This window comes from Mesocricetus auratus, unplaced genomic scaffold (genome assembly GCF_017639785.1).
Source record: "Mesocricetus auratus isolate SY011 unplaced genomic scaffold, BCM_Maur_2.0 Super-Scaffold_100014, whole genome shotgun sequence".
NCBI classification, from domain to species: Eukaryota; Metazoa; Chordata; class Mammalia; order Rodentia; family Cricetidae; genus Mesocricetus; species Mesocricetus auratus.
In genome coordinates this window covers 31,745,860-31,758,414 of record NW_024429197.1, presented here as the reverse complement: position 1 = coordinate 31,758,414, position 12,555 = coordinate 31,745,860, and the positions used below count along the sequence as shown (strand labels likewise).

Genomic DNA, 12,555 nt, shown 5'->3' with positions numbered 1-12,555 from the left:
GATAAATTGACTCAAGATCCTCACATAGGCTAAGAATATGTTCTGCAACTTAACTACTTGAGTCCAATATAAGATGGTTTTTAATGAAGCTGTCTATTGGGTCTGTCAATAAATATCCTGGGAAAATTAGTCTTTTTCTTTGATACCTAGGATTGTGCATGTTAGACAAGTACTTTAACACGGAACTACATTCTCAGCCTTGTTACGGGATTCCTGCCTGGGCCCTGTCACCGCGTTAGCCCCAAAAATAACACACGGAGACTCTATTTGTTAGAATGTTGTCGGCCAATATCCAGAGCTTTTCATTGGCTAGTTCTGTCTTAACCCATGACTACTAATATATTTTTCTATAAGGTCTTATCTTACCAAGAACACCAGGCTCATGTGTCCTTTCCTCCCAGGATCACCTGGTGACTCTCTACTCTTGACTACATTTCCCAGACTCCTCCTTGACTCCTAGTCCCACCTATCTTGCTTCATTATTGGCCTACAGTGCTTTGTTTCTCAACCGAGAAGACAAACATATGCACAGAAGGACTTCCCCCATGACAGCTCCCCCCCCCCTTTTTTTTTTAACTTTTCATTTTGACACAGGATCTTAGAAGTGTCCCTGGCTAGCCTTGACAAACTTTAGCCCAGGTAGGCCTTGAACATGTAATTCTCCTGTCTTAGCCCCTTATTAGCTGGGATTATAAGTCTGCCTTACTGGGCCCGCAAAAAAATTAGTCTTTGGTGGGACTTTTTTGGAAAGCATCAGCATTTTTTTTTCCTGCCTGTCTTTACCATAAATTGGATGGGTTTATCCAAGGAGTAGTTAAAATAGGAGCATACAGCTAAACTGGATAGATTCTGGTGCAGCAGTCTGCTGTTTAAAAGTAAAATACATATGATTAGAAAAATGTGCCTTGAAACCAGGATACTGTGGAGGGGAATGAAGCCACACTGAAGTGACAGGAAATGGAAGGTGTCTACAGGCTGGCGAGGTGACTGCAGGTAAAGGTGCTTGCTGTGCAAACCTGAAAGCCTGGCTTTGGCCCTGGAGCCCTAGTAAAAGCAAAGAACTCTCAAAAGTCGTCCCTTGACCTCTGCACATGTTGTTGCTCACACACACACTAATAATGCATAAAACAAACAAATCTAGAACTCCTGGAGTGGTTCCTGGATTACAACAGGACATTGGGACTTAAATGGAAGCCATCTACTGTGCTTTGGCTTAATGACTTAAAGGGGTGGGGTGTAGAATGAGACCCTCTGCTGGCCTGCCTGGGCCTCGTGGTCTCATCTGCTCTGCATCTGTTCTTTTACAGAAGAAACTACTTTTCAGACACCAAAATCTAGCCAGATGCCTTCAGTGCCACCGTTAGTTAAAACATCATTGTTTTCTCCAAAATTATCCACACCTGATGTTTCAAATCCTTTTGGGACCCCGTTTGGCTCCAGTGTAGTGAATCGGATGGCTGGAATTTTTGATGTAAACACCTGCTATGGGTCTCCCCAGAGTCCTCAGCTAATAAGAAGAGGGCCCCGATTATGGACTCACGCTTCTGGTGAGGGCTGTTTATTTTCTAAAATTTGAAGTCTCATAGTTTGCAGGATCAGACAGTCCAAGTTCTCACCTTGTCATTTCTTTTTAATAGATCAGCAAATATCTGACTTTTCTAATCCATCTCCTTGTACCTCTGTCACTGCTGAGGGTAAGACAGTGAGACAGCCCAGTGTGATTTACTCATGGATTCAGAATAAGCGTGAACAGGTAGGAAGATGCATTTGTAGGTTTTGCATTTATATCTTTAGAAGATTAGGAATCTCATGTAGTAATAGCTTTTTGTTTCTTTTATGCTTCAAGTGTCAGATGAACTCATGAAATCACCAGTATTTGAGTGTTTTGAATTATAATGCATTTCACATGACTTAATTCTTTAAGAGATAGTTGGGTTTTAGGCTCTGGGTTAAAGAGCAAGTAAGACAAAGCCCTTCCCATATGTTTATATCATAGTAAGGGAAATAGATGAGTAAGCAAGTATATTATGCTATAGTTCTTTAAATGTAGAATGCCACTAATTGGATTAATCTAAGGGCTGTTCTGGGAACTATTAAGGGCAAAAGTTGCTTCATAGTGTGACATGCTTTCAACTAAGTTGCACCCTGGTAGATCATGTTCAAAATAGGAAAAATATACTTAAAAGAAGAGAAGTTTAATGTTTTAAGTATTATATGAAAAGTAGAGCGGGTAGGAAAGACAGTGTCAAAGGAAGGGGGTATACTGTTTTCTGTGGACTGGTCAGAGGCGTCTCATTGGAAAGCAGCAGGGAGGGTGGGAAGAGTCACAGACCCTCGGGAGGGCGTGGGCTTGGCTTGTTGAGGGAGGAGCAGTGGGAACTGGTGTGCCTGGAGCAGAGTGAGGGACAGTGGTTGGTAGGATGAGCTCAGAAACAGGCACCAGAGTCTCGGCTGCATTTGATGGTGCCGAAGCTGACCTTTTCCCTCAGTGAGATGGAAAACTGCCATATTATTTTGTTCATAGGATGTTATAATGTACCTACATTGTGAAGGGACTTCTTAAATAGTGGGGTTATAATGATGATAGCTGATGCTTAGGGGATATAATATATTTATTTACCAGAGAGAGAGAGAGAGTCACACAAGCTAGGAGTTAGAAGCCAGGCTGGCTTCCAAAAGAGGAGGTCCTTTTTCCTTTCGCTTCCTTTTATCTCTACCTGTGCTAATTTACTTGTCCCTGCCCTCATGGGCGGATAGCTTTGTGGGGTTCATTCCTACAGGGTTGAGGTGAGACTTTTCCTTACCTGACTTTGAATCCTAAGCAGGCATGGAGGCTGAGAGCCAGTGCTAAAACTGCTGTAGTCATCTAGTGGGTGGTGGGTGGTCATGGGGTTGTAATGGCAGCTGTAAAGCATAAGCAAGGTCTGAATACATGTTTTCATACAGATGGAATAGAGTTTGCCTATAATTTGCTTTTGGTGTGCAGGAGAAGGTTCCTTAGGCCCTATAGTAGCCTAGTGGCAGGTGATTGGGGCAATTCTGAAGGAGGAGATTAATAGAGGTGAAGTGGAGAACTTAGGAGTTTGATTTTGGGTGTGGCAACTTTGAGACAGATATTTAGTAAAGCAAGTGAAAATTAGATGTATATCTGGAACATAATATTCTGGGTGATAACGTACTTTTGGAAGTCATCAGGGCATAGACAGCATTCCAAGCCTTGAGACACCGTGTATTGAGAGTGACTACAGAAGGAAAGAGAGCTAAGCTGGGCCCTCGGCTGGCTAAGGGTCAGAGAGATGAGAAGGAAGAGCAAAGGACGCTGAAGGAGCGTCACCTGAGGCCAGGAAAGAACGTGCTTCCCAGAGCAGGGCAGAGCTGCAGAAACAGAAGCAGCGTGGCGTAGGAGTGACAGGATGGCATGGGAGCGAGGAAAGTGGGTAGGGTCGCCAGGTCCACTGTTGGAAGTAGAACTTAGAGTCCCGTATACACAGGCAAGCACTCTACCACTGAGCTGTATCCCATCCTGTTTTTATTTTATTTGGGGACTGGATCTTATAAGTTTCCCACATTAGTTTCAAACTTTCTCTGTAGTCCAATCAGGCAGTAGAGCCCCAGTCTCTGAGGTTATAGATCTGAACCATCTTGACTGAATTTTGACAGGAGTTCTTGGGTAGAGAAAGGTAGGTCAGGAGGAATTAGGAGAGAAAATGGATAGCTCTTTAGAAGCCAGTCTTTCAAGGACTTTTGCCATAAATGGAGAGAAAATGACCAGTAACTGGAAGGAGTTTGTGGGAACACCAGACTTTTTTATTTGTAGCCTGTCCTGCAACTTTTTGTAGACCAGGTTGGCCTTGAACTTACAAGAGATCCGCATGCCTATGCCTCCCGAGTGCTGGGATTAAAGGTGTGTGCTACCACTGCCTGGCAGAATCTTACTTTTTAAAATGGGATAAATAGAAACATGTTTGCTGGTGAAATGAAGAGGTTGGTATAGCATGAAGGAACTGATGAAGCACAGTACAGTCCTGCTAGTTTCTGTGTAGTAATTAGACAGCTTCTGCCTTCTACTTCTCTGTGCTTAGTGTGGCTTTGGGTGAGAGCCTAGCAATGTATAGAATCACTTTCAATTCAGTAGAGTTGGAGTCTGATATAGGAAACTTATTTTCTGTAAATGTCACTTTGTAGCACCTTGTAGAAAATGACTCAGGGATATTAAAGGGACAGCAGTTTTATCAAATTGAGAAAAAAATAGTGTTTTTTTTTTTTTTTTTTTTTTTTTTTTAGTGTTTTTTTTTTTTTAAAGTTCTACCTAAACCTCTTAGATTTCTTCCTATGATTGGCAAGGCTGTATTTGGGTGTCCAGTGCATGTACATGGAAACACAATTAGGGTTAGGTGCCTTATGGTGCTTAGTCTATAGCACAGAGGTATTTGTTTACATAGTTTATTGTAACTATTGTTCATTGCTACATTTATATTTAGGAAACTCTTCTGTAGGAAGAACTTAGGAATGTGTACTATACTTGAGTAGACTTGAAGGTATAACCATGTTTTCTTTTTTTTCCAACTCAGATTAAGAATTTCTTGTCAAAACGGGTGCTGATAATGTACTTTTTTAGTAAGGTAAGAATATAAAATGATGTGTTGAGGATGGGGTGAGGAGATGAAGTTCGAGGCAGGAGATAAGACCTGACTTGTAATATTTACAGATAAAGTCTCAGCAAGCTGCCCCGTGTGACACACGTGTCAGCCCATCATTCCTGGGGCTGGCATCAGTGGTTGTTTGCCTGAGGTGTGGCTGCTGGCAGCTTTGTGATGATTTTCAGCATTGACCTTCGGTGCTGGCTGGCTGGCGATCAGTCAAGCTTCCTGGTGCTTCATGACTTCCTGTTCACATCTCTGTGGCCTATTTGGTACTCAGAAGAGAGGAGACTGAGTTAGATGACTGATGTTGAATTTTTGATGGATTAAAAGATCCCGATTCAGGCCACAAAGTTATACTCTGTGCTAGCATTGTGGCTTACATTTGTAATTCCACAGCACTCCAGATGCTGAGGCAGGAGAATTGAGAGTTTGAAGTGGGACCTGGCAATTTATGAAATCCTGTCCCAAAAAAGCCCAAACATTAAAAAAAAAACAACCAACCCCCAAACAAGCAAACAACCCCTTTAGTTAGCCTTACCACTTGTTTCAGCTGTCCCTGGGCAGTAAATCTCAGTTGCAGAAACTAAAGATTTATTTGTGTTTTCTGTTACATATAGCTGTTTTGTGTTAATGCTCCCTCAAGCAAAACCCTCGTCCACATATAGGGCAGAGTATTTTGCTTTTAATGTTCATGTCTTTACTCTTCTTTCTGTACATACTGCAGTATTAGTGTACGGGCTCATGGAGCCATTGGCACACACAAGCAAAGGTTTTCACTATTCATTTGGACTCTGAAGCCATATATATATGGTGTTGGCAACACCCTGATATGGATATGTGAATATGCATAAGAGCCATTTCAGCTTCTTAACATTGCTTTTTCACTTCAAGGGGAAGAAGAGCTACCTAGTTGTCAATTGCCTTCCCAGAAAACGGGGTAGTAGGACCATCCTTTAGCAACAAGGGTCTAATCCCTCACGAAGAGGATGCGAGTTCTTTGACCTTTACTGCAGTTCTTGGTCTCCAGAGGGGAAACAAGCTCACTGTGTGTGTTTGTGTGTGCCTGCGCTGCACTTACACCCCCTCCTGCAGTTCTAACAGTGGTCCTCTGAGTATGTCTTTGGTCCTTGTTTCATGGAGAAGAAAGTTTCTGTTGAGCAGAATGCCTTTTCCTCTGTAAATGAATACCTTCTTTGATTCTAATTTCTGTAAGAGCTGTTGTGTGGTGAGGAGCTGTACGTGATGCTGTTGTGTGGTGAAGATGTAGACAATGCCGAGAATCTTTGTAGTAATGAGCCCAGTATCCATTGGGTACTTACGGGAAGCCAGCATTCTTGTTCCTCCTTTGGGTTTTGAGATGGTCTCAATAAGTTGGGGTTGGTCTTGAACTCATTCTGTGGCCCACGCAGGCCTTGAACTTCAGATCTTCCTGCCTTAGCCTCCCAAGTAACTGTGATTACAGGCCTGTGCAGCACAGCCCTGCCAGCATTGTTTAGATAGGCCAGTTGTTGCTGCTTACTGCCTTCCCAGGGCATATTCAAGGAAGTCTGGTGCGTTTTCTTTTTATTGGTTTGAGAGTAATAGACACTTTATGAGAAGTAAACCATAGTTACAAGGTTCTTTTCTTTTAAAAAGAGTTTTTGTAACTCTCCTTGAGTGATCCCTGTGCTCATTGTCTGGGGTGGGCTCATTACAAGTAACTCTTACTTTAAATGAGAAACTGAAGCATTTAAGGACCTTGGAATACACAGTAAGTTTGTATGCTCTGTTGTACTTAAAAATTATAATAAGTTATTTCAGTTTTAAATTTTGGAAGCAGCTGTGAGTCTTTTATTGTTATAGACCACACAACTGACAAAATGGGGATTTTTGCATAGGGGACTTTATTTAAATATTTTTGTTTTATTTGTAGCATCCAGAGGCCTCCATTCAGGCTGTTTTTTCAGATGCCCAAATGCATATTTGGGCTTTAGAAGGTAAGTAGTGTCTTGAAACTGTAATCTGTAACTGACTTTAATCAGTTAATTTTGAAGCCTAGTTTATGAGTGGTCACTTCTGGGATTTGGCTCTAAATCCTTGAATTTTCAGATACATTTTAATCTTTGTTTTATATGGATAGTTTTCTTCCTCACTGGCCTGCCAATTCTGGAGACAGCTGTAGCTACAAGCCTAGATGGGTTTTGATTTGAGTAGAATTTTTCTTGTACGTAACTAAAGATGTCTTTCTATATAATTAAAGTGCAGCCAGTATATAGTGTTTACCTTATGGTTACTTACATTGAAATAGAAAAACTTGCTTTTAAAGAAATGTTTCACCTTATAAATACCTTCTTGGTGCTTTAGGAACCCAGGCAGGCCTGTCTTGATCTTGAAAAGTGTTCTCATGGCTGTCGGGTCTCGTTTGTTTGTATGTTTTGTTTTGTGATGCTAAGCCAGTTGAACACTATTTCAGGGCTTGTTCGAGCTTTTGTCCATTTTTGTATTACAGCTTTTCTCTATAGTTCTTTTTGTAGCCAGCCTTCAGTCTTCTCAGATAGACGTATTCCATGTGTGTTTGTCTAATTTAACTTCCCTGTTTTCTCCTCCCTTTGAGGTCTGTCTCACTTAGTAGCAGCATCATTTACAGAAGATAGATTTGGAGTTGTCCAGACCACCCTCCCAGCTATCCTTAATACTTTGTTGACCCTGCAGGAGGTAAGTGATCTGTCATAGTGTTGGGCATGGGTGCAGGCTATCCTCCAGTTTCTGTTTATTTCTCCAGTCCAGTAACAAACCCACGTTAGAAATTAAAGTCCTGATTCTGTTTTCACCTTTAGGAAATTACAATCTAAAACAGAACAAATTTATCTTATGTATCTCAGACTGGCCTTATTAATTAAGCTCACTGTAAGCCAAGGGTGACCTTGAACTTGTGATCCTTCTGCCTCTATGCTGGAGTAATAGGTGTAAGCCACCATACTCCATTTCACACTCAAGTTTTATGTGGTGCTAGAGATCAAACCCAGGGCTTCATATATGCTCAACCAACCTTTTACCAACTGAGCTACATCCCCAGCCCAAGAGCTACTGAAAATGACCTGTGATTGATTTCATCACTCAATCAGGTAAGTTCCCTATTGGCTCAACAACTAAGGTCACCAGGTGCCCATCGCAAGGCTGGGCAGTTGGTTTTCACCACCGGCCTTTTTAGTTCTGTGCTTACAGGAACCAGAAACAAACAAATGAAAAAACATACTTCCTGCTTTCCAGAAGGCTCTCTCCCTCCCTTCCTTATTTCTTTTCCCTTCCTTTTCGTTTTTAGAAAAGGTCTCACTGTGTAATCTTGAACTTGGTGGCTTCAAACTTTGCTTCTGAGAGCTGGGACTAAAGGTGTGCATCCTCATGCCCTACAGGCTTCCTTTCTTTTTTTCTCCTAGTTTTTTTGTTTTGAGACAGGACCTCACTAGATAGTACTGGCAGCCTGTAAATCGTGAGAGATCTGCCTGTCTGCCCCCTCAGTGCTGGGATTAATGGCAAGTGCCACCACGCCCAGCCCTTCCTTTCTTAATTTAAATGATTTGTTTTACTCTACCTCTTGTTATTGTGGCCATGGGAAGTATAAACAAAGAGCTTAGACATTTAGAAATAGTGTTTGTAGGAGATGCTGAGCTGACCCTGAAGAGTAACAATTGTTACATCATTCAGTCTGGGGAACCTTTTAGGAAAAGAGAAAAAAGCTTGCTCCACAGTTGAGTTGTTTAAAATTTAGTTCATATTACCACTTAAGAAGTCTTAATAGGGCTGGAGAGATGGCTCAAAGGTTCCCAGCAACCACATGGAGACTCACAATCATCTATAATGAGATTTGGTGCCTTCTTCTGGCATGCAGGAATACATGGAGGTAGAATGTTTTACACATAATAAATAAATGTTTTTTAAAAAAAGAAGTCTTAATAAAACCCCTTCTTATTATTAGTTTGAATATTCTCTTTGAATTTTTTTATTTTGGGGACTTTTGTGATAGGGTCTCATTAAGGTAACCCGTGTGGTCCAATAAAGTCCTAATCTTCCTGCCTTTGCCATCCAAGGCTGGGATTATAGTTATTCACTATCCACTCCCATCCCAACATTGCCTAAATATACAACAGGAGCAACGGAAACTTGGCATGTTTTCTGTCCTCGAAACATCTTCTGATTACAGATGAAGGAGGCTCACTGGAACAGGAGTGTACATCCGAGTTTATACTCAAACCTCAGAGAAGGTAGAGCTAGGACTTGAACCTAGGCTAGCTGCAGGGTATCGATTGTGTAGAAACCTCACGAAGAGCAGCAACTCACATCCCTCATCCTTCTTGACCTTGTCTACCATCGTGTCCTGGGATTTGGTTCTCTCCCACATAGGATTCTTGAGAGAATGACTCTATCCTTGAAACTATTTGGCTCATGATCTATAGTATGTTATATTTAACTTGTGTGTGTGTGTAATAGGAACAAAATTCTTGGCACAGTGCTTAACTATGCAATGTATCTTAATATTTGTTTAATTTCCTTAGAAAGTACCAACTGGAACCCATTGAAATTGAGTGACTGATGCTGCTATAAGTGAGCTAGATGACCTCACTGACTGCACAGAGACCTCACTGCCCTCAGTACTCTGTTGCAGTTATTCTGTGCATACCTCCGCCACTATCGGACTTCCTACTTCTTCAGAGTTTACTAGAAGGAGATCAGTCTGTTTATATGGATTGCAGTTGTTCATACCTTTGGGTGGGAGGAAAATACTTTTGAAGGGCAGGACAGAAAGAGGCGAGAGGCCTGTGCAGTTGAGTCAGAAGGACAAAGAACAGGACCAGGGAGCTGACACTTCACTTGTGAGAATTAAGATCCCTTCTTTTGTGAGTGTTGTATCACAGACCCTTTTGTTGTAATCACGGATACTCTCAGGCCTGCACTCAAACACTCCTGCCTGCTGAGCCATCTGAGCAGTCCCATAATGTTCTTAAAGTCCTAGGGTAAGAAAGGAAATGAGTCTTTGCATTTACAGTTCCATTAATTAACTGGGTGGTGGTGGAGCACATCTTAAATCCCAGCATTCGGAAAGCAGAGTTATCTCTGAGTTATGGACCAGCCTGGTTTACAAATGAGTTCCAGGATAGTCAGAGTTACACAGGGAACCCTGTTTTGGAAAAAAAAGCCGAAGACAAGATTCTAGTAATTAGAAGCTACAAACCTGTGCTAGAAATTATGAAATGTACAGAAGGATACACTATATGACCAATATACCTCAGAGTACATATCTGGGTGATCGAGTGGTTCCTGCCTTGGGAGGTGTGGTCAAGTCACTTGACCTCTCTTAAGTTGGTAAATGTTTGTTCTTACTGCTGCGCAGTCACCACTCCTGTGTTGTAGGACAAAACCATATGAAAAAAGGAATTTCAGATTAAAAGAAACATTTTCCCCTACGTTTCCAAGAACTTTTGGTAGTGCTATAAGGAAGCAGTCTAGGAGACAGCACAGGACCACTCCACATTCATATCCAGGCTTCACTACTTTCTGAGTGGCCAGAAAAACAATTCAGTTCTGCTTTCTGAGATCAGTGTCTTATTCATAAATGGAAATACATGTCTGAAATGCTTGGTACTGAAAGGGTTTCAGATCCTGGAGTTAAGGGAATAGCTCAGACAGTAAAGTGCTTTTCACACAAGCATGAAGATGTGAACTTGGCCCTCAGCAACCGCAGAAAAGCCAGAGATGGTGATCAGCCTGTCTAGTCACTGAACCCCAGCCCCCAGTGAGAGGCCCCTCATAAAACAAGGTAGACAGTGGCTGAGCTTGACTTCTGGCACACATGCACACAGAGTGCTTGCTGAGGTTTTTCAGAGTTGAGAATATTTGGATAGACTTTAGTGGTTGAGGCTCCCTAATCTGAAATATCCCCAAATCCATTTTCGAGCACTTCAGATTTCAAAACATTTGAACTTCAAAATTTTAGATTGGGCTATTCATAATTCTTCACCTTTCAGAATGGTAAGGATTATCAGAAATAACTATAAAGGGTCTAGAGGTTTATTTAGGAGCTGAGCATATGGTAAGTAGCAGGTACTGTTAATGGCAGCAGAGCTTGTCATGTGTGATTGCTTAACAGATTGCTATTTGAGATAACACTGTTGAAGCACTACCTCAGTTGCTGGCACACAGTAATTGTAGTCCCTTATTTTAGCCAGGTCATCAGTACTGAGAGGGCTTTTAAGCTACAGGCATTTTGTCAGCTTGGAGACATTTAGCAGTGTCTAAAGACACTTCTGATTGTCTTTATTTTGCTTTTGCTCATGTGCAGCTGTGTGGAAATTTAAGTGGGCAGTTACTTTCATAATAGCAGCCTCTCTGTAGACTTCCTTAGGCCCAAAGTGTAAGAGGTGTTAAATTTTTCCCCAAGGGTATTTTGTCCATCTGTGTGTTGTGCTGGGTATCACTGCGTACTCTTCTTCACCAGAGATACTTGATAGTTGTGTGAGACCCTCCTTACGTCATCTGAGTGGAGAGCAAGGGCCACGTACAGTGCACAAGACACAAGTGCTCAGTGGATGCTTGTGCAGGTCACAGCTGATGAGTGTTTTAGTTCTACTGCAGGTGGTCAGTGCATGGGTTGTTGTCAGGCACCGTTGCCTGTGCTCAACCTGCTCCTAAGCTACCTTCATGCATGTGACCATGGTTGCTCCTCACTGCATGCTTTCATTGTACTAGGCCTACTTAGTCACTTGAACTTTTATCAATTTCCTATTTTAAATCACCCCCCCCTCTTTTTTTTTTTTTTTGGTTTTTCGAGACAGGGTTTCTCTGTGTTGTTTGGAGCCCGTCCTGGAACCCACTCTGTATACCAGGGTGGTCTCAAACTCACAGAGATCCACCTGCCTCTGCCTCCCGAGTGCTGGGACTAAGGCATGCACCACCAACGCCCGGCTAAATCATTCCTTTTAACTTAATTATCTAAAAGAAAACAACTTGTTAAAAGTAAAATGTAAAATCTAGTTTGGCTTCCTGTAGATAGAATACAGGTTGAATACACTATGGTATCCTAAACCACATCATATATTTTAGAATTCAGATCATTCTTTTTTTTTGAGGCGGGGGGGGGGGGGAGTTCGAGACAGGGTTTCTCTGTATTGCTTTGGAGGCTGTCCTGAAACTCACTCTGTAGACCAGGCTGGCTTCGAACTCAGAGATCCTCCTGCCTCTGCTTCCCGAGTGCTGGGATTAAAGGCGTATACCACCAACACCCAGCCTCATTCTTTTTTTTAATGATTTATTTTTATGTATATTGGTGTTTTGCCTGCATGTATTTCTATATGAGGGTGTAGAATCTCCTGGAACCTGAATTCCAGGTAGTTGTGAGCTGCTGTGTTGGTTCTGGAAATCGGACCCTGGTCATCACTCCAGCCTCTGAAAATTCTTTTAAGTGTACCATTTCAGACTTAAACATGCTATGTTACATTCCTTAGATCCCTTAAGAAGGAAAATGAGTATTTTTTTCCCCATGAAGTAGCTGAGCATGTGTTGTGGGTGGGGTGAGGAGATGAGGTCTATAAATAACCTGTGTCAGCTCAGGTCAGGCTTTTCTGCCAGATGAGGGAAGTTCAGGTCAGTTTTTGCCACCAAAGGAGCTGTAAAAGTTTTTAGTTTTCAGGCTTTTTTGTTTTGTTTTAACTTCAGATTTGGGGATAAGGCAGTTAAAGTAAGGAAAGTCAGTGGTTCCAGTTTCTCCTTAGATGCTATTTGCTGACGTCCCTGAACCTGAGGCCTCCTTGTCCTTTTTCACATGGAGGGAAGGGGAGTGGTGACCAGAGAGAGCTAAGAGCAGGTGTAACCCTAACATTTTTCCATCCTACACGTCCCTTCTGAGCACTTCTAACTGGAGTAAATGCCTGCTGTGTAA

The 12,555-nt window shown here is 42.0% G+C and overlaps 1 protein-coding gene across 1 annotated transcript in view; it reads left to right on the top strand.

Moving 5' to 3' along the window:
- Nucleotides 1-12,555, top strand: part of Ndc1 (NDC1 transmembrane nucleoporin) — a 44,863-nt gene that overhangs the window by 21,434 nt on the left and 10,874 nt on the right. Inside the window, exons 12-16 of the mRNA XM_005072154.4 lie at nt 1,308-1,547; nt 1,638-1,753; nt 4,572-4,622; nt 6,556-6,619; nt 7,237-7,337. Of these exons, the coding sequence (XP_005072211.2) occupies nt 1,308-1,547; nt 1,638-1,753; nt 4,572-4,622; nt 6,556-6,619; nt 7,237-7,337 (572 nt within the window). The remainder of the gene's footprint in view (nt 1-1,307; nt 1,548-1,637; nt 1,754-4,571; nt 4,623-6,555; nt 6,620-7,236; nt 7,338-12,555) is intronic.